The sequence below is a fragment of the Melospiza georgiana genome, chromosome 3 (genome assembly GCF_028018845.1).
Source record: "Melospiza georgiana isolate bMelGeo1 chromosome 3, bMelGeo1.pri, whole genome shotgun sequence".
Classification (NCBI taxonomy): domain Eukaryota; kingdom Metazoa; phylum Chordata; class Aves; order Passeriformes; family Passerellidae; genus Melospiza; species Melospiza georgiana.
Window position 1 is genome coordinate 77,841,628 of NC_080432.1, and position 22,459 is coordinate 77,864,086.

The following is a 22,459-nucleotide window of genomic DNA, read 5'->3' on the forward strand; positions in this document are numbered from 1 at the left end:
CTCCAAGATTTAGAGGAGAGCTGGAGGGAGCACACCTAGGAGCATTCAGAGGATAAGTTGTAAAGCTGAGAAGGGCCAAACCAGAAAGACAGATTTCTAGATCCCAGGAGAGCATACAACTGCCAGGCTGACAGATTTTCAAGGTGCCAGTTAAATGAAGGGGGCAGGTGCAGCACCAGAGATGTGTTCATAAAGATCTTCCCAAGGGCTGAGCAGGAGCCATCCTGAAGCTTCAGCACCATCTGGCAGCTGGGAAGAAGGCAAGGGGATTTGGTACTGCCCAGCAAACATTTGCACAACACGCCTCCAGAAAAGGTCAGCATTTGAAGCTGTTATTGAGTAGTTTCCTGTAGGAGTTTTTCCAGGTGTACAGATGCCTGAAGGCATTGTCCATCAGGGGATTGAAATGGGATGGAGGCATCCAAAATGAGAGAGCTCATTTAAAGAGAAACATCACTTGACAGCTCAAGAGAGCAATGCATTTCAAGAATAATTTGTCTGTGCATATTTACCACAGTTCTGTTTTCTGCTTAAATGCAAAATCTATCAGGTTGCTCCTATTTTTAAATACAATACACAGAACATCATACATGCATTGGAGAAACTGGTATAAATGTGAAAACACCAGTAAGAGCAATACAGCACTTTTGGCATTAGTTTGTACCTCAACAGCATGTTTAAATTTTAAAACCTATGCCATATAAAAATAAGGAAAAGAACAAACATATTTCAAATACTTACTCCCTTTGACATTTTAAATTGTGTCCTCTAGGGGTTTTTAGAAGTGTAGGACTTTTACATCTCAAGTATATTCCAAGCAGAGATGTAAATATACAGAAAAAGAATGGTTGTTAAATCATGGCAGGTTAAATTATTAAATCATCTCAGTGACAAGACCCAGAAACAAGACTTGGCCCTGCCATCACACAGAATTAGAACTGATCACTTGCATCAGCAAAAAGATGTATGAAGGCCAAATGGGCACACTACAAATGCCACCCGAAAGATACACGGAGCAGCACTTTATATACAGCTCTGCAAGCGTAATAGAAGCATTCAGATCTAGTTATATGTTTCTCCATGTGAAAATTCAAAGTCTTAGTCTTTATAAGAAGCAAAGAAAATATTCTCTCTCTTGAAGCCCTGCTGGAAAGCCCAGACATCTGCAGAATGCAAATGAGCACCACCTGCTGCGGCCTCAACAGGCTAACAGGCTGAAAAAATTCTGCTTGCCTCTAGATAATATAAATACAAATAGTTGTGTGTTAAATCCTAAAGTGAAAATCACTTTTGCATCTAGAAAAGCCAGGTTCAGCTGTAAGCAAGACCCCTACAGAAAGATTTGTTCTGTGGGGCTGTGGATAAATGCCATTGCCTCAGAACTGCAGCAGCTCCCAAGGAAGATGTGTTATCCTGAGGACAGTTCTGCATAAACATCTCCCATTTGGGGATTACACCTTCTGCCCTCTTCAGTGGATGGTGAGATCATCTGGGTAATTTTCTGTGCACCACACCTTTCATTTTAATGGAAATCAGAATGCCCAAGCATTTCAGCTCTGCTGTTTGTTCAAAATGCATTAGTGACATTTGCTGATTGGAGTAGTTCTTGGTTAGTGACTAAAAGGTTTTGTTCAGTATGCTCTACTATGTTCTGCTTCACTCTTTTTTCTTTATTTGTTTTATCAAATATGAGCATCCTTAGGTCTGGTGTTAAACACTCTGGTGCATCACTAGGCAAATGGAGAGGAAGAGATCAGAGCAATTGAGGCTTTGCTGCTTTGTGAACTCACAATTATGGAGGTTAGGCCATCACACAAGATGCCCAGAGAGCCCCAACAGTTTTTTTCCCTTTATTTCTCTCCCCCCATCTTTTCTCCTTCCTGATAAATAAGCAGTTAAAGAAGTGACATGTTTATTTCCTGGCTCTGATGCAGGCCAAGTATGAGGCAAGCAGGGGAGAAAATGTTGAGCATAAGATCTGGGAGTTGTTTTTGTCCAGAAATGTTGATATAACAGACTGATTTATTTTATAAGTCTTAAAATTGTTCCAAACAAAATATTTTGAAATAACCAACAGAAGGTCCCTGGCATTTCTCATTAGAGTAAAGTGTCAGTGGCAAACTCCAGACACTGCCTCAGACACACTTACCAATTGCCATTTAGCTTGTGCAGAGAACAGTCAGAACACAGCCAGTATCAAAACTGGGAAATACAGTAAAAAACAAACTAGGATGGCTTATGTCTCTCTGCTCAGAAAAATTAACCATCTTTCATGCTCAGAGACTGCAAACAGCCCATGCAGCAAGAATGTTCCCTCATACATTGCCAGACTTTTTAAAAGTCAGTGTAGGGTGGCAGCTATTTGGAGAAAATAAAAGCCCCCCAAAGCAAGACAACAGCAATATCTTGTCTGACAATATAAATAAAGCCCTTTTCCACACTATCCTTCTTGTCTGAGGAGTTTTTCTTCCATGTTGAATATGTGGGAATAGTTGTTCATTAATGGGTTTCAGCAGTGTCTGCTTTAGGTTGACACACATCCAACACAAGCACCTTGAGGTGCAGCTCCTAAGGAGAAGTCACCTATTCCATTTTCACTGAGCTGTCAGAGCACGTCTCCCTTTCAGATCTGCTGATTAGGAGGAGAGCTAAAGCCTTGGTCGTGTTTTGGCAGCAGATGAGGTGATGAACCCCTCTCCTACCCCTCTCTAACCTCTTAAATAACCCTGGGTCCAGGCCATGGTCCCCCTATCCCAGCCTTTCTTTCCTTCATAACTCATGTTCCTTCTCCAAACTTCTCCATCCCAAGAGACTCCCCTCTCTTTCTCTCCCTCTGTCCAAAATCACCGCTTTCCTCTCTTTCCCTCTGCCACACCTTTACCTTTCACAGCTGTGAGCCTTCTCCCTCACCATCACCAGGGCTTGCAGGAGGCTGGAGCTAGCCTTGGAGACACCTTCTTGTCTAGAACATTTCCATGTGAGCAGGGTGTAAGGTGAATTTCATGTGACTGAAAGTCTCTTGGGCTGCCAAAGCCTTCTTTTGGCTTTTCTGTATCTGGATTTTGCTCCAAGGCTCAAATGCTGGTGCGGAAGAAGTGTCTTGACACCATGTAAGGGCAAAAAGAATGGAAAACGCACAAGCCAAAATGGGAGTGCTGGGGTATTTTTTTAATGAATGTGTAACTTCTCCCTGGTATTTCGTGATGCACACTGAGAGTAAAGTCCATCAGTATTCCCTTGCCGTGCTGAAACACCTATGCTGGAGCTGACAGGGATGTTTACCCCTCTGCAGCAGCAGAGAGCAGCCTGTGCTAGTGCAGCTGCTGCAATTACTTGCTTCAGATCAGCAGCTTACCCCAGGAACTGCAGCTAAAGCAGACCTGGGGCAGGTGCCAGGCTGCTGGCTCTGCAGAGCATGGCCCTGCACCCAGCAACTAAATCTGAACTCAAGTAGCTGTAGCAGGACAAGCTTTCTTGTGCTGCCTTGAGCACACATCCTTCCTCCTGCACCCAGGGGAAATTAAAGGAGCTCAGCTGGATCTCTCCATCATCTCACAGAAATGAAAGTGTGTGGTAGAGGTGAAGGCTGAGGTTTGGGACTGAGGACTCACAGTCCTCCCAATCTGTGAAGACAAATGCCAGCTCAGCCACAGTTCATGTTTGCACCACAGGTAGTTCAAAGGAGGCATTTGTACAAGGAGAAAGAGAAGCAGTTATACCTTGGATAAACACTTCTCTTAATTTTTCTCTCTTTTCTTATATTTTTACTGGAATTAAGCATTTCCTTGGTCAGACCAGATGCAGAGAAGCTGGAGAGAAAAACAAGAGCTGCAGGAGAGGAAGCCAATCTCTATATATGTAAATGGATCATCAATGCCATCTCTGTTAATAATTTAAAAAATTACAAGCTGGAGAGACATTTTGCTTTTTATGTTGGTCTTTACAATGAGGACAGAATGATGGGGATTACTCTCCCTTGCTCAGTTCAAATAGTACAACTATTTTTGTTGCTGACTTGTTAGACCAAATGAAGGGTACCTGCAGCTCATCCTCCACCAGCCACTCTTCTTTCACCTTCACTGTAAATCAAATGGCAGGCAAATTCACATTTGTTTTTGAGTCTCCTATGACTGGTCTCACACCATACTGGTATGCTATTGGCTGAATATTATATAGTAGAAGAGCAGGCATTTTATTTTATTTTTTTTAAAATATGTCCAGTTGCAATAGTTGCAGTGGAGCAGGGCTGGAATCTGACATTTGTACAGAAACTGAAAGACACTCCTGTTCAAATATTCTCTGACAAGCAGCCTCCCTGTTGAGGCCAGGAGCCCCTTTGGCTGGACTACACGTGCAATAAAGCAGCAAGATGTTCGTATGGAGGAGGCAGAGGACCATACTTGGGCCAGACTGGGAGGGAGAGGCAGGATAGCTAAGGACCTTGAAGCTGTGCATGAATTCATTTAGGTCAGTGATTCAGAAGGGAGTGTAACTTAGACCAAAAAGATGAAGATGAGCTTAGTAGTTGTTTTGGTCACATGGAGATTGGTGGATGGTGACCTGGGGAAAAAGAGTGTCAGACAAACTTGATAACAGAGGAGTAGGAAACTAAGTGCTATCCTGCTCCTTTAATATATACCTGTTTCACTTTAAATCCCTGTCTGCTTTTGTTGTATGTTGTGTTAAAGCTCAAGGCTAAAATAAAGACTCAAATTTTTTTAGCTCAAAGCTAAAATAAAGACTCAAATGCTTTGCTGGCTGGTGTAGCAGCACACATCATCCTAAGACGTGGTGGTGGATGCATCCACCTGAGGATGCAAAGTCAAGGCAGGTCCTGCAGCACCAATGTTCCTTGTCAACCCAGTCATTAAATCAATCCTGCTGCACCAGTTTTGAATTAACAAAAATGTTGTATACAGTTTTGTAGGTGCTCTCCTTTCTGTTTAATTACAGTGTAGCTCACAGACAGTGTATGGGGACATAAAGACTCATGAAATATGTGTCTGCATACATGTGTGACCTATTTATCATCCAGAAATCTCTTTAATGCCAAGAACTACATTAGATAGTTCAAGCCCCTGCTCACAGTGAGTCACATAATGAGGTTCTTCAGATTATTGTTGTCATTAGCCCATTCCCTTCCCCCTTCTCACGCAGGAACTTCATTTAGGCAGGCAGTCATTTTAAGAACATGCAAATGCTGATTGCTGATTTCTATGGATCTGGCAAGCAGCCAGGCTTCTGTGATGCTGGCTACTATAGGCAGTGGGAAATTAAATATGCATGACCTCCCATAACATTGATCCATGGGCTTGCAGGCATTCTGCACCTGTAGAAATCCCAGCTATTCTGCATGCAAAGTGTCTCTGGTGCTGTCATTGAATCACTTTGTGCTTCAGTGCTCAGTGATCAGGTAAACTCAGCACATGTTCATTATCTTTCTCTGCTTTGGTAAGGAATAGAATAAAAAAAGTCATTATTTAATCATGGTAAATCCAATATTTTGCTCCTGACAAGCATGTACATATTGCACATGGGAAGGAGGAGCTGAATTCATACTGACAACTTTGCAGTTATGTTAAAATCTGATGAGCTCGCTACTATCAAGATGTGGGGAATAAAATGCTGTAGTTAATATAAATAATTTATTTAGCAGTAAGGAATTAATAATGCATTATTAAGATCAGGGTAGCACTAGGAAATTGCCTGAGGACATCATACACAATAAGGAGTCACAAAAAAAGTCAACTGTAGCTCGAGGTTATAAATCAGAATCCAAGTAGAATAAAATTTATAAATCTAATAAAATCAGCTTCACCTAGTCTCAACCTACAAATGTTTGTATAGCATGTAGGACTGACAATATCTGTGTTCTTAAAGAGATTCCATACATTAGACTATTAATAAAGGGGCAAATTTTGACATCATGAATACCAGAAGAACTTGGGGCATAAAATGGAACTTCTAGGACAAGGGAAAAAAAATACCTCCAAATAATAGCAAATGTATGGTTCTAGAGCAGAAAGGACTGCACAGAATGTTGATTTTTCACTTCAGACCTCAAGATTTGCTTTGAGCCTGTTTCTTTCCTCCACCTGGTTGCTGTATCATAGCAGGGGTAGCAGGGGCTCTTCCTCATGGAGGGCAATTCCTCTGTGAGAGGCAGCACAGTGGCAGTGGCTCCTCCCTGCACCCAGCCAAGTGCCATCACTGGGATCACAGGGCACCTGTGCTGCTTTCTAAGGGCACAGGTGATGCTTTCTAAGCATCAGAGTGATGTGGCCTGAAGAAACACTGTGGGCCTTTTAGTGAAACTGAAATACCAGCAGTGCAAGTTATCTGAGAGTTACCACTGGCTTTTTGTGGCCAATTTGTAGGGTTTTGTTTTCTGTTGGTGGCTCACAGCCAGTCCGTGACTAATCAGTGATTAGTGATCCCAGCCCTGTAGAATTAGTATCTTCCATATAGCAGGATTTTTATTAATAAACATGACAGTGCATGAGCCTACACTTCAAACAGGAGGAGGAGGAGGATGACAAGGACAATCCTCTACTCCAATACTGTCATTATTGCTGCATTGTTGGCATTTGGTATCCACTTTGCAATTGCTGAGGGAACAGGTCAATGGCTGCACAAGCAGAGGTGTTCCCTTCCACAAGGGTTTGGCTTTAGCTACTGTTTATGTGACAATTACTGCGTTTATAATTGCAGAGCAAACATAACAAAACAACTTTCCTAACTGTAAAAGCACTGCTTCCTTGTTTGCATGCCACAAGATATTGCTGCTAAGCATTCAGCTTTGGGTTTGTAATGTTTTGGAGAACTAGTTCTAAATAAACAAAAACAAAGGGAGACTGGCAGCTTTAAGCTGATTGAGTGTCCTTCAGTGTTAAAACGTGTTTTATTTAAGAACAGAAAGATTCATTAATGCCTATTTATGATCTATTTTTAGAGTAATTCCATGCAATTACTATTCATATGACTCAAGCACCCAGGCTGAATTTTAGCCAGGCAATAAAAGGATAATTTTATAATGCCAGAGAGTCTCTCGAGAAGATTTGGAGGAAAATGCAAATCAACTGTTAGTATGATCAAGCTGTGCACACTAACTCAGTTTCTGCAGCTCTGTATAACAGGAGACATTCACAGTGGAATATCAGACATAACCAGCACATAGGTGCAGCACTGCTGGCTTTGTAACATCTGGGCTCTGTGCAGTTGCAGTGCAGGGAGTGGCTGGAAATGAGCTCACCACTCTCCATTCCCTTTTATACTCCCAGCAATGAAGTATGTGAGAAATACTGATGCAAAGTTTCCCAGGGAGACATCAGACAAAGAGGGATGGAGAGGTGCATATGCTAGCAAATATCTTAGAAGTGAATGAATACATGTTTATAATATGCCTTGCTCTCACACACTAAAGATCTTCCTTTCCTGTCCATGTGAACTTTCAATGAGTCAAAGTCTTATTTTCCTTCTTAACCTAATTCTGCTCTCCCTGACACCCCTTTTCCCCCAATATCTAAACTTTGTCTCCATCCTTTCTTTCAGGACTCAGCTGGGTGTACTGTTGCAGTGTCCCAGGACAGCCTGGGAGGGAGGGCTGGCAAAGGCAGCTGCAGGCACTCCATAGCCTTTGCCAGAGAAGCCATTCAATACCATGCACTTGTCAGATTAATTCTACACTGATTAATTTACCCAGATTAATTTTAGACTAATTAATAATTTCTGGAAGGCAGTGGAGAGAGTAGTTTTGTCTCCAAATGAGGGCAGTGACTATCAGGATAGCTGAGCTAGCCCTAGGGGAATGGCAGGTTAAGACAGAGGGTATGCAGGAGTACTCTTATCCTTCTGGATGAGTGCTCTGGGGCCAGGCAAGACACTTGATGATGGCATCTATTCTTAAGACACCTTGGAAAGAGTTCTGGGTTAACACCTCACAAGGGGGAGAAGCCCTGAGCACAGCAAAAAACTGTTCCCAGCAATTCAATATTTACACTTCTGAAAAATCGTTTAAGGCAAAGATAGCAGAAAGGAAACAGTCAAGAAACCACTAACCCCGCTTTCATAAAGCATTTATTTTTTTATTTGAAAACATTATACAGGCATTACATTGCCACAGCCAGTCCATATAGGTGCATGCAAATATCAAAATGGAGAAAGATTTATTCAGCTTCTCAATGCAGGATTTGGGGTTGGGATTTTGTTTGCCTGGTTTTGGTTTTGGTTCATACTTCCATCTGCGGTGTCAAGATTAGTGTGCTTTATTATGGCATTTAACAATAAAATCCTACCCATGGGGTAAAATTTATATTTGTAGCTAGCTCAGGAATACTAAATGGTTGTCAAAAAAAAAAAAAAAGAAAAGAAAGGAAATGATACTACACGCTTGTCAAAATGTTAATAGCACAAGTTAGCAATCTCTACACTATACATTGAAACTTCTTCTTATGACACAGTGGTGCAAAATTTTCAATTGCTTGGTCTATTGTTGTGTGTTTCGAAACTTTATAGCTGGAACAAAGACCAGGTCTGTCTCCCAGTAAGGGTTTTCATCTGGTATCAGAAAATTCCATCAGTCTTGCTAAGGGCTGCCCAGGACCAGCAGAATCAGAGAGTTTCAGTTTGTTGAGGCAAGGAGCTATGCAGAGCTAGAGACGTCCTACGCACACGGAGAGTAGCTGCCGTTAGATAGCTGAGCCTTTGCTGGTGCACACTGAGGGCTCCCACTGCAGAACACAAGCAGGCAGGAGGAACGTTTTCCTCCACTAGACCTCAGTTTTTCAGTCAACACAGTTCTTCGTAAAGCTATACTACTGTTTTCCTTCGAGGTCCATCCAGGACTAGCGCACTGGCGCTAATCCGAGCATCCACCTTGTTTATGGGGAAACACAGAGAGCGAAGCAGCCCCGCTTTGCACATCAAACTCCTCCTGCAGCAGAAGCACAGGGGATGCTGGCTGGCTGCAGAGCACTCACTGAAACATCCAGAACTTATTCCTATACAACAGAGCCTTTCAGAATAGCCTGGTGGCACTTCTCAGCCACCCATGGATCGCAACCCCTCGTAAGGAAAACTTCCCAGCCCCGTGACCCGGCCAGGAGCTGCCTCCTGCCCAGCTGTTTCACAGAAGACTCTAACAAATGTCTACAAGTTAGTGTCAGAAAAATGAGGAGGGGGAGGCCGAGGGACTACAAACATTTGGCTTAAAAATAAATACTAATTAGGAAATTAATCAAAACAGTTATGCAAAAGGAAGGAACTGTAAACATGAAACACACACGCGCACAATCCTCAAGGTTCTCAGACCAACACGGGGACTAATGCTCAGAGAAAGGTATTTAATTGGTACAAAAGGTAGCAAAAAAGACTGAGATGACAGGTGCCCACCAGTGTGCCTCTGAGTACCTAAGGGAGCCATGATTGTAATCAGACCCCTTCTCCTGGGGAATGTACAAAATTCACCTTGGCTCGAAGCTCTCACAGAGCTTGACCCAAGGATCTTTCCCTGAAGTGTCTGGTACTCTTTCTTCTGTGTTTTTTACTTTTTTGATTTAGACTTTCCTTAATATCCCCAGAATACAGACTCTGTTTTTCTGCAGGAATCTAGTGGGGGGTTTTTTGTGTTTTTCTAATCCTCAATAGTTTAAGGAAAAAAAAGTTCAGAAACATGAGTGCTAAAAAGATTTAAAAAAAAAACAGAAGGCAGGAAAAAAAATCATACATTTGTTAGTTTAGTACCAAGGCATCTTAACCAAAACTTTAGGGCCAGTTTTGGGCATGATTTGGCAATACTGCAGAACCCTCCCTTAGGTGCAGCAGGGTTGTGGCAGACAGCCTAAACACAGTGGGAAAGAAATGACCTCTTCTCCACGGTAAGAATAAGATACCACATACTTCTGCTGTTCAAGAGCATTTTGACATTTGCCACTTCATGTCTCTTATGCATATATAAACTTCTCTCAGTCTGCTTCAGGGAAGTTCCTTCTGTATTAAAGGAGAACGGGACTGTAAAATATGAATGTTACCTCAGCAGAAATTCATCCTGCTTGGTTGAACTGTGTGACCTTTCTAATCTCCAATGTATAGATTGACTTTTTTCTTCTTTTTTATATAGAAATAGGTAAGTTGTAATTTTCAAACATGAAGGCCTACATTTTTGCTTGAAACAGTCCTTTTCAGCAGAATAACATTCAAATCAAATTCACCTTCTATGCCCACAAGCAAAATATTCATCAACCATGCCGTAAACTCCATTTTCAAATACAATGAATGTAAACACATTTTTACAGCACTGTTATGTGCTTCTTAAACTCCTTCTTTCTGAAGATCCTGAAGCATTTTAAAATAACTTGGTCCCATAGCACCTCTATGAGGTAGGTAAAATGTCATTATTTCCATATATACTGATTGGGAAACTCAGCCACACAGAAGGTAAGTCATGCCCAAGGATTCATGCAAAGATGTGGCAGATTGGTGAATAAAACCAAGATCTCTCCTAGATTCCCCATCTATTGTTAGACACAGGAACACCTCGTCTTCTTTAATTTTAAATTACAAATAGATAAAGGATATTGAAATAATTATTTCCTTGTACTGGGCTCTCAGAGGAGCAAACATACAGGCAAAGATGGATTTTTCATGGTGGTGACTAAGATTTTCCCCATTCTGGTAAGGCTCCTGAGGCAGAAGTACAGTTGTATACAGAAGTGTGGAGCACACCCTTACTATTTTCACACGTCCCCAGGAATGTAAGAAAACTGCTGAATTCTTCTGCTTGCTTCACAGCTAATGAAAAATAATTGGCTGCACCCTGCCAGTAAAATGCCTTTGTGCTACTGCAGCAACACCAGCAGATGGTCCAGTCTTTCTGCTCATGAATTCCTCCCTTAATCTTCCTGATTTTTACAATCTGTGGGTTTTGGTGAAAAACTGACACATTTCTAAATAGCTATTGTTAGAATAATGAACCACGGGAGACTAAGCAAACTGGAAGAGCAGAAGGCACCCTCGATGCACTGAGTATCTAAAATAAGTGCCCTGATCCACATGATATGTCATCTTTTCGTGGAGAGGTACAATACATAGGAAACTAGAAAATGTATTTTTCTTCCTACAGGTTAAAATTTTAAAAGTAAGAAATCTGTGTTGAGTCACGACTACAGAGAAATTGACTCCCTGTCACCTGATGCAGAACCTTGGCCACTAGGAAGTCTGCCATGGATCATAGAGAGGTCAATGCTTGAGTACTTCACTTCTGCAAATATAGAAAGGCTAAAATGCTCGCCTTATACCTATTCCTAGAATAGAGACGGATATTGTAAGTTGTCCCTTCTCTGGACTCATGGATCAGATTACCTAGAAAGGGCAACTAGACAGAGAGCACAGAAGAACTTCATTGTATTTCCCTCACCAAATCCAAGGTGCTAGCAAAAATGTGTCAGGGGGTTGTTACCACGATTAACCCATCTGTTTTGCGCAAACAAACAAATTTTAGAGAGAAATTAACAGTGACTGCACAAAGTGTATTTGCTGTAAAAAGGCATTTTTTCCACAGCTGCTGTGGCTTAGGCATAACATCACTCTGTGTGTGTAAAACACCCTTCTATTAATTTTTTTTTTTTTGTAATTTAATCTTATGTATTGAATATCTGTCACAGGTAGTTTGACATTAACTGATTCCTACACAGCAGTTTGTATTGCAAACATGCTGCTCATTTCGTAAACGAGGGACTGGCATCTCCTTGCAAGGAACACCCTGGAACAATTAATTTGCGTTTGTATGAGCTTTCCTTATTTGCTACCTTGCAGCTCACCAGTGTAACTGCACCTGGTAAATACCTTTCTCTATGTACAATACAGAGATAATGGATACACGAGCTCCACTGTCAATAGGTGATCAACAGCCCTGGGTTTAAGCAACTCTAACGTGAGGCTCCTCTTCTGTCTCCTGCCCCAGGCTGGTGTATGTCACAGAAGGCTCCATCTGGCTGCTGGCTGGCAGGTCTACAACAGGTCCAGAGGGGTTTCGGAACTGCTTGTACACCCGAGGATCCTGGGCCACGTAGGTGGACGTGGAGGAGTAGAGCATCAGCCCAACGAGGATTGTGAAGAACGACAACAAGTAAAGTCCTGAAAACTGAGCAGAAATAACAGCAGAGTCGTTAGACACAGCACCAATTACCCTGAGTTCATGAAGACCCAAAGACAGGGTCAGGCACAGATCCTTGTTTTGGCATGTGCTGCACAGAACAAACTCCCTGTCATTTGGATGTTGAATTTTTATGGGAATGACTCTTTGAGATTTAATTTACTCTCATCAATTCCTCTGTCCTTCATAAACAAGAGCTAATTATTGCCTTCCCCTGGGCCAGGCATGTTAAGTATTGACTGTCTGGGACTTGGGAAAACTTGAGTTTTGGCCACAGATCCAGAGCTGATTTTTTCATGGTTTTAGACAAGCCAGCCACTTCTCTGAGTCCAAGTTTCTCCAGCTCCAGTACGAGGTACCATCATTTACAGTCGTCAGACAGGCAGTGGACAAATCTGAAGTTAGTTACAGCTAAAGCACATGTCTGTGAAGTTAACATGCTGTTAGAAATATAAAAATATAATTAAATAATAATTTCAATAACAATTTTAAATATATATATATGTATAAATAAAGGCACTTAAAAAAATTACTCTTAAAAACTACCCTGTCTGCAGTATCTCTTGCTTGTGAATAGAAAGCAGGTGCTAGAAGATGTAATGTGAGTTTGGACAGGATGAACTTCAGCTGTGAAACGTGCTCTGGGTCAGCATCATGAGGTTTGACAGTACACAGGGAGGGCAGTTAACTGAAAGCTCAAGTACACATATTTTGGCACACAGCTTCACTAGATCAGAGGTCAGCCTGAATTTTTTGACATATACAGACTTGTGTCTGAACTAAAAATACAACACAAAGAACCTTTCAGGCAACTTGTTAGCCCTTGCAATAAAGCTAAAGGCAAAGACAGGGTTTCAAAAGCACAGACCATTGGGTACTAGCTGTAGATACTGGGTTCTGGCTACAGGGGACACAAAAATGGCTTTAAGCCCACATGACTTGTCTGCTGATCCCACACTACAAGTTATTTGTTCATGCATGCTGTGTGTGGGAAACCATGAAGGACAAATAGCACAGCCACCTCATTGAGGATATAAATGATTTGTATTCAGTGGAACTTCTAGAAGTGCCTGTATTCTGCAGCTGTCAGGAATCTGTACCTGAACACCATCAACCACTTGCAACCTGCTATTAGCTGCTCCACGAGGTACTTCAGGATTTTATGTAAAGGTGTCTGCAAGTCTGTTTGTTAATCCCGACTGACTCTGCTTTGATGGATGCCCCATTTGGATCACCTTAGCACAGCACAAAATAGACAGAATGGACTATATTATCTTGAAATTCTTTTAGCAATTCTTTTTTGCTTAAAGAAATTATCATTGTGGAGAAAACAAACTTTACTTAAGCTAAATCTGTAGTGATGGTAATTTGTTACTGCTTCATAAATTTACAAAACCTCCATCTAGCCTCCTGCCTGAGGAAGCATTTGGACTTTTTACAGAACCCTCAGTATCTCTGAAAGCTTTGGTCACATAACCCAGGGTGATAGGTCTGAGTGTATTTCCCACATCCAGTGTGCATGTTCAACAGGGAAAATACCATAATGGGGAAAGTTTTTAAAGCATGTGAGAAGGATTAGAGGGTAGGAAGGGTTTTGCTTTTCATTAATTGTTTTTTAACATGTATGCCACCAGGCCCTCACATGTTGCATGGCAGCACAATTTGAAGAAACCACCCAGCTGTCCTGGAGTCACAGAGACACTGCTGAGCCTCACCCAGTGTCTGCTGAAGGATTCCTTCCATGTGACACAGCTCTGATAGGACTGTTAGGCTTACATCTCCCCCACGTGGCAATCAAACACAAGTCAATGATTTCAAACTTCTGCTTGATTTCTCCCCCTCCATTTTCAGTACAATTTTGTTCTCAGCGCTTTCTTCCCCTCTTTCACTTTGTATTTGAACTTGAGTATCACTTGGCAGCAGTGAAGCTGACTAAGCTGAAGAAAATCTCAGGAGCCAAATGCATGTAGTTTCCCATCCCTAGTTTTCCACTGTCCCTCATTCCCACCTTATGCTTGAATTTCTCACCCCAGCCAGCCAATTGGCTTGGTCTACTGCATAGCCAGAGTGCCAGCCAGATCTGTGATTGCCTTGTGTCCTGCTGTGAAGAATCTGTGGGGCTTCCAGCAGCTAAATATGCTTTCTTTCTTGTTCTAGGAGCTGTCCAGACAAAATAAACTCATTTTTGCTTTGGTTCATGGCTCCAGCTCTACGATATCCCCTTTCTCCTGGCCATACCTCTCATTCCTCTCTCAGAGGTTTCCTGCCAGTGGGTTCTTTTGTCTGATAGTATTCTTTCCATGATAGTGTCCTCCCTCATGGCAGCTCTCCAGCCTGGGGGAAAGGCTTTGGGCAAGCTTGGGGAAATCTAAACAAAGATCTGTGAAACATTTGTCTTTGGTATCTGTGCACAGCTAGTTCAAAGAGACCTGGAGTCCAACAGCCCTATGACAATTCCTTCCTTTTTACCTTCCTTAGAAACAAGGTTCAGGCTGAATTCATTTGTGCAGCAGCTCTCTGCAACACTGAAGTAGAAAGATAGATAGTGAAGTTAATATAGAAATATATACTGAAGTACATGGCAAATCTCTGTTTTTTGTCAACACCCTGTCAGACTGATCCAAACCCCTTTGAAATAAACGGGTATTTTCCTCCTATTAAAACAGCAGGGAATCCATCAGTACAATGGAAAGATGCAGACCTAGTTCCCAAACCCAAAATTTGCTGTTCACTGTACTATGCTACTCAGACTCCAGCTGAAATCTGCAATTTATGGCAGATAAGATTTCAGGCACACTCTACTACCATGTAGGTTTTGGAGGTTTTTTTAATATTCATCTGCAAACCTCATCTACTGAGATTTGTTATTAATAGGCAGGAAAAAGAAACACATTCAAAAACAGAGGAAAGAGACATTCCTTAGAAACCAAGTGAGGGAGGATCACTTTTCATTGCCACTCTCCACACAACTGCAGTACCAAACTGTAGGCTCTTGGGAAGTGTGTAATTCCTCTCTCTGTCTAAAAAGCTACTTTAGAATGATACTGTGCTTCATTTTACTCTTTCTACAGAGAACATATTTCCTCTAAGAAAAAATATTTTTAAAATATCCAGATTTGTATGCTTCTCCAAATCCATCCCTCCGTGCTAAGCAGGATAACTGCACAAAGAGTAACATGGTGAAGAGAAACTGGTTAGCTCAAATTAGCTAATGAGTGTCACACACCCTGAACAGACTAAAAGTCAACCCATGTTTCCATATCATTAAACAGTTTTACTGTGGATTTCCTATCTACATTTATAGGTACATGTGTATTACATGTGCAAACTTGCTCATCCATGAAGCTTATTGAGAGACCAGATGACTTTGTGGTGGGGTCAATGATCTAATAGCCTTGAGTTCCCGGATTTGATTTTCAACCTGTGAATTTAATTTTTGAATCACAATGATTTTATACGATCCTCAGTTTCTTACCTACTTAAAAGAGATTCACTTGGTTACTGAATAAATATGAGTTTACAGAATAAAAATGGGGCATAGGGATCCTCTGAGGAGAAGGCAGAGAGCTCCTTTGCAGGGGAAGTGCCTTACTTACAACATTTCAGATTTCATCACTGACATGAAAAGCATGTGCCAAAGCTTTTTTGCCAGTCAAATCAAATAGTTAAATCGGTTCTACAGATCTGATCATGTCAGCTCTGCTCTGACATCTGTGTGTCTATAAATGCTTCCCCAATCAATAGTATTCAATATGGATCATACAGTGATATTCATAAATGTTAAAAAACTATGAAAACACACAAAAAATCTTCTATAGATACCATTTAGTACCTGTGGTAAAAATAGCCTACATTAAACTAACATTACCTTTCAGCATGTAAAAGGCTGTCTTTGCTGCCTGCCAATTTGAAGATAAACACACAACACAAAACCTAGACAAATATAACAAGATAACATGCTTAACAAGATTTGGTCAGCCTATCAAAACAAGCACAGATTCTGGTGAGTGGACATTTCTGGTATTTATGTGAGTTGTTCATTAGGAACCCAGTACTTGAATGGATCTGCTCAGTCAGGTTCAGCAGATGAGCTTATGGAAGATCATGGCTTGGCTGCAGGAATAGGGACATCACTCCAGAGTGTGCAACTGTAGAACCCCACCAGGAAAACCACTGCAGCAGCGAGCTCCAGCTATCACAGCAAATGTAAGGTGAAATTACTCCTTCTGTTACCAATGCACAAAGGCTTTGACTTTAAAAAAGAAAAGAACCCAAACATATCTGCAGTGCTACGTAAAAGTGTAGATGAAGTTCACGAAACAAAATTTAGCTTGTATATATAGCATTTTTGTGGCAAGCAAATCAAAATTATGAGTACGCGAAGCATCCCAAGGTACCTAAAATAAAGAAGTTGAGTATAAAGGCACCTGAAAATGTAGTATTTTTAAAAATCCAGACTAAACTATTAAACCTTTCAAAATTTACTCCCTACTGGTTTTATCCTCTACTTTTTACAGTCTGTCCATGCAAAACTTGTCTTTCATAAATCCTGAAATCACTACAGGTAAAATGCTTCTACTATTTCCACTTGAGACTCTTATGCTTTAAAATAATCCCCTTGGAAAGGTGGGAGAAAAGGAAGCTTCTTAACAGGGAAACGTGTGCATCTGATTTCATTGTCTCGAACAGTGATTAGACAATAACAGGAGAAGAAAAAACCAGAAAGAAAAACTATTTAGAAGGTAGTAGATTCATGCCTTGGTCTGGAGAGAAAAAGTTATTCTTCAGTACATGGGTCATGAATATAGAAGGGAAAGCCCAAAGAAACACGCATGGAGAAATCAGATGGAAAAATCAGCATGGAAAAATCACATCTAGGAAAGGCTGTGCTGACTGACTCCTGCAGAGGGAATCTGCAGACAAGTAGTTCTGGCTGTCACAGATGTCCATGCCCATGTTACCCCTGACACCATGGCAAAACAGTATCCAGAGTGATAAAACGAGACAGATGTGAGTCTGCAGAAAAGCCCACGCAGACAAAGAAATTCAATGATTTGCTAATTTTGGGTTTTCGCTCAGCCATCATGATAATGATCTTGAACATTATTGCAATGGTTATGAAAATGCTAATTCTGTTTTACTCAGTCCATTGAACTGGAAATAGTTGCAGGAGCAGACTATTTGAGCTGCAGCACTCCAGCACTCCATTTCTATTTCAAAACAGCAGCCACACACTGAATCTCTTTAGGTAGTATGAACCCCAGCTCCTAGCCTATGGCAACTCAACTGTGCTTTTCAAGTCTTTAAAAAGGTTTTTTTTGTTATTAATGTACTAACTGAAAATTTATAATTGGCATGTTTCACATATTCAGTGATAAGGTATGAAATGGAATAACTACCTTTTTCTCTACCTCATCTGGCAGTTCTCCACATTTTGGCATAAATGAATAAAGAAATCAGGTCCATTAATTCAAGTTTTAAATCTCAGAGAAAAGTGACCTCCTCAGAATTACACTGATGAAGAGGGGTAAAAATGTACATATCAGGTGGAATTAATCTAGTTCCATATTTCTGCTGGCACCATCCATGCTCTCCAGTTCCACCACCTTCTTCCTTCCCATCAGTGGGTCTGTGCAGTGCAGTGAACTCTGCTTTCCAGATTGATTCAGTTTGTAGCATACGCTGCACAGCCCATCAAAGCTAAGGCCAATAGGTGTTCTTTCACTGACTTATGGCTTTTTCCCCTGGGTAATTTCACACATGAATACCTGAGCAGGCTGAGTGAAGGGAGTTAAAACCAAATTTCTCTCATTATCTTTTATATAGCAAACAGACATTTCCACTCTGTTTGATAAATTGATCGAGAGGCTGAGCTTCTTTCCACAATTTTCTATTTTCGCCTCCAACACAGCAAATGAAGCTCGCCGTGACCAAGTGCAGAAGTCGCACTGTGGGATGCACACACTCTCCAGCCAGCAGCAGCACCAGAAGGCTGAGGGCTCTGAGAGCTAGGAATTCACACAGTGCTCTCACTTGCCTGGCTGGATGCTGCAGCCACATTATTAATAGCAACAGGAGCCAGCATCCCAGTCACAGCTCGCAGCGCTCTCTGGCACCGCCTTGGATCACACCCAGGAGGATCTGACTGACTCTGTCTTGGATCAGCACTGTGCCTTAAACTACTCCTGACTATTTTAGTCCCAGCCTATGAGGAAGATACCTCTTTGGGATTCAGAGCTTGATCTGCTCATCAGGAGAAACTGAAGCAACCCCCAACAGTGCAACACCGTACTTTGTAGCCCCAAATGGCACCATACACACCAGAAGAGTTGCTGTGAGTTTTCCAGACTGCGCTGGAATGGAAAAAACAAATCCACCTGAACCTTTATGTGTCCAGCCAGATCTCTCAGTTTTTAAGAAATCTCCAAAGGGACCCAAACCACTGAGGTATGGTTTAGAGTGCCTTCCCTGCTCACCAACTGCAGAAGCTGGAATGCCAGAGCCGAAATGTTGGTTCTCTTGCTGAGAAGGGCACCAAGGGGCGCTGGACAGCTTCAGTAATGACAGTAACTTTTAGACAGCAAGTCTGTCCACTACCAGCAGGATTGCATTATCTTCACACTTAAATGACTTCCAGCTTTTTCTTAGGCAAAACATGAGGATAGAGTCTTAAGTGGTAACTTCAAGTCCTACCTTGCTCTCTGAACACAGCTGGGATGAAAAGTGGAGTGTGTAGCTACTTACTCCATATCTCTGATCATCACTGAATGAAGGAGGTTTGTCTCAACACATCACACATTCCAGCAGAACCCAAAGCAAGAAATTTCTGGTTTGCCTGAATGACAGTGAAAACCTGACTCTGCCCTTGTTGCCATTTGGTGAAAACAAAGAAACCAAAGGAAGTTTTTCCTGTCATTTCATGCATGGCAGAAAGGCCATACTTCTCAATTCCTGATGCTTGCCTGCACTCTCGATATGATCTAATTCAGATGAAATGCTGTCCATTACTATGGCTTATGCTGAATTGCAAATGTTGCATAGAAACTGTGATGACAAGGAACCAGATGACACATTTTCTGAATTTTCCAGTTGATTCTGTTCTACTGCTTGCATGTTTTACTCCACGTAAAACATACTGATCTATGCTTTCTGTCATACAGCAGCACCCTCTTTTTCAGTTCTTGGATTATATTTGCTGGTGGGCACAGTATAACTGGTAAGGCAGTGGTCAGTGGGAAACACCCAAGCTTTCTTACCTTTTAGATGCTGAGGTTATCCACAAGGGAAAACAACGAGGAGGGTTTACTGGAAAACTGTCACCACAAATTCTATTAAATTTTTAGGAAACTTAATAGATTTCCTGGAATTCATTGGTGGAATGAAACAAACTTATGGAGAAAACTAATAGCATTTTGGGGAAAAATCTCTGAGCTTGACATAGGCAGCTGTAAGGCAAATACTGATTTTGCACAAAGCTGCATGATTTCATGCTTCTTAAATGGCATCCTCAGAAAAAAATAATAATAGCCTGTCATTTCTAAATACATGCCTGATAGGGCAAAATGTTTGTGTGAAATGGCTTATCTTCATTTCCTGAGTGCCAGGAGAGATGGGAACACTGCTTTCTCTTCTCTTTCCCTTTGTTGCCTCTGACATCAGATGTGGAGAAAAAAGGAGCCTGTGTTCAGTACCCCTGCGGTACCAGCAGTCTGTCTAATTAAAAAGTGCAAGGTAGAATGAGTCCTGCAATCTGTTTTAATCTTATCTATGTAGGAAAGAAATTTTTATGTGTAGTTAAAACACTTCTATTACATTTCTCTAATTTCCTGTGAGCATCGTTACTATGGCATAAAGGGGCTTAATTTCTGGTTATTTTATTTCAATTACTTGGCAAGAAAGTGGTGAAGGACCTATCCTTTCAGATGTTCTTAATACAAAAAGCAGGAGCACAATAGAAAAGCTTATAAAATCAATTTTCCCTCCCCCCTTTTACCTTTCAGTATTCTTTGTTGGTTTTCTCTATCAGCTGCCAGTTGCCATGTGTCCTTTTGGGTCTGTATGCAAGTATTTAATATAGCAGCAGCTGTCTGCTGTAATGATTCTCTATTACTGTACATGAGGCTAATTGTGCCCAGTGCATTCAAAACCACAGTTACAATAACTGATTCATCTTGGATTCTTTGTTTATATTTTTTCTGCTGAATCTAACAATACATTCCTGTATAAATTCCTTCCCAAAAGGTGTTCTTTTTTCCTGGCAATGGGAATTTGGGGAACTCCTACCCTGAGACCCAAGGACTGTGCAGCTGCAGTTACTCTGAGGATGAGTGACCAGGCCAGCTGTCTGGAGGGAGTGTGACATGGCTGTTTCATGTCAGGGTTCTCTGCAGTGTGAGACATTTGCTGCTGGCAACGAGAGGCCAAACTGCAGGAGCTCCAGGAGCTCTCAATTGAGTTGACTCTCAAGGCAGGTGCATGAGGGAATCAGAGTGGAGAGCATGTCCTAAGCTGTCGAATCCAGCCCCCCATTATTGCTTACAATCAGATGACATATTCCATCTGGCAAATCCTTCTCATGCAAGCATTATTAGGGATTTTTTTTCACTTCCCACTAACCTATTTGAAATTATCCTGGAACCTCCCTGCCATGATTGCAAAAAAAATCCCCCTAATTTCTATACATTTTCAGTTTTCACCCATATGTTCTTGTATCATTAGATCAAATAATTCTCATTTTCTCCCTGTGAATTATAGATTAATTCATATATGTTAAGGTTCCATAGTCCCTCCCAACCCATCAAATCCATGTTACATACAATAAAGATTTTTTTAGGGATCTGCATATTCAGTACTTTGTTAGGGCCCATATGGTTACTCTGTTGAGTCTTTGGAGCAGATAAGAGAAAAGCTGTTTGGTGCTCTCGAGCTGACAGAAAAAAACCCTATAGCTACAGCTAGAAAAGTGCTGTCCCTGAGATGGTAAGTTGCCATGTCCTATGGCATTAGCACTTCTTCATCAAAACCAGAAATACCTAGACAGACTCATTTGGAAACAGCTTTGTCACGACCGTGCTCAAATTCTTCCCATCTGTTGCCACAGACACTGCCTCGCACTTTGTGCTTCACAGCATTTCTCAATGTCAGCCAGTTCTGGTTGCCTGATTATTCTAATTCTTCTTCCTACTGAGGGTGCCAAGTCTATTACTACAGTCACTACACAAGGCTGGTCTTCAGACCAACTCTTTGGGACCTCCATCAGCGAGCTCCTTCGAGCATGCTGTTTCTCTCTCAGCACATTGCCTTGTCCTTTATCCTCATTAGCCAGTTCCTCACCTGCCTTCCAATCTTTACATCAATAATCTTGTTCTTTAGCTGCTAATTTTCTGTGCTGCACTGTCCAAAAGCCTTGCATATTAGATCTACCATTTCACTTTTCCCTATAAAAATCTGTTAAATGATCGGACAGACATCAGATTTAGACAGGATTATCTGTCTTGTGTGAACAAGCTTGCATTTCATCCAATTTTCCATTTATCTCCATGTTCCTAATTATGTCTCCCTCTTATTTTATTGTCTACTCCATGTCAAATTTGAAGCATTCAGATTATTGTGTTCTGTTTCTACTTCTGACATAGTAATTTCCATTTCTATTAAAGAGGGTACATAGTCTTCACATTTAAGTCTCATCCCTATTGAATATGACAGAAGGTCCCATTTTTGTTTTGGTGCCAAGTGAAAGATTGTTCAATTTCTGTCTCCACTGTCCTTGTGCAGCAAAACTATTTCTTCTCTTAATATACAAGAACTTTTTACTGCTTGTTTCACTTTCTTCTTCATTGCCAAGCTTGGTTTATCTTTTACAGTAATTAGATTTCACTCATTCTCTTTTTTAGCTGCACAGTATTATTTTTCTTTGGTGATTTCCTGTCTTCTGTTTATTTCAGTTTTTATTTCAGCATAAGAGTTTTTAAAATGGTTTTTTTGTCTAGTTGCATTTGGAGTTCTCCCTTACAAGTCTTCCTCTTATCTTTAAGATATAAAATTCATATTACTATAAGTTAAAACTGTTAAAAATCTCATTCAGATCCATTGTGGGCCTTTTTAACAGAGTTCCTTGCTAAACTTAACACAGGTAGATGATAGGAATAATTCCAGAAATTTAGTCCAGTTAATAAAATTGTTTGTCAGCAGTGCTGATGTCAAGCATCCATCCCATATCAGGGGTTTGAAAGCTTTCAGTTTAGTGGGAAGGGGGAGTTTAGACAAAAGAAGATGATTTTGTAGATGTTATAGAAGGTAATAAAATAC

General features: G+C 41.1%; 1 protein-coding gene across 1 annotated transcript in view; it reads right to left on the reverse strand.

The window, feature by feature from the left end:
• Window positions 1–8,063: 8,063 nt before the first annotated feature.
• Window positions 8,064–22,459, reverse strand: part of SLC35F1 (solute carrier family 35 member F1) — a 228,740-nt gene continuing 214,344 nt past the window's right edge. Inside the window, exon 8 of the mRNA XM_058021134.1 lies at window positions 8,064–12,139. Within this exon, the coding sequence (XP_057877117.1) occupies window positions 11,915–12,139 (225 nt within the window). The 3' untranslated portion in view covers window positions 8,064–11,914. The remainder of the gene's footprint in view (window positions 12,140–22,459) is intronic.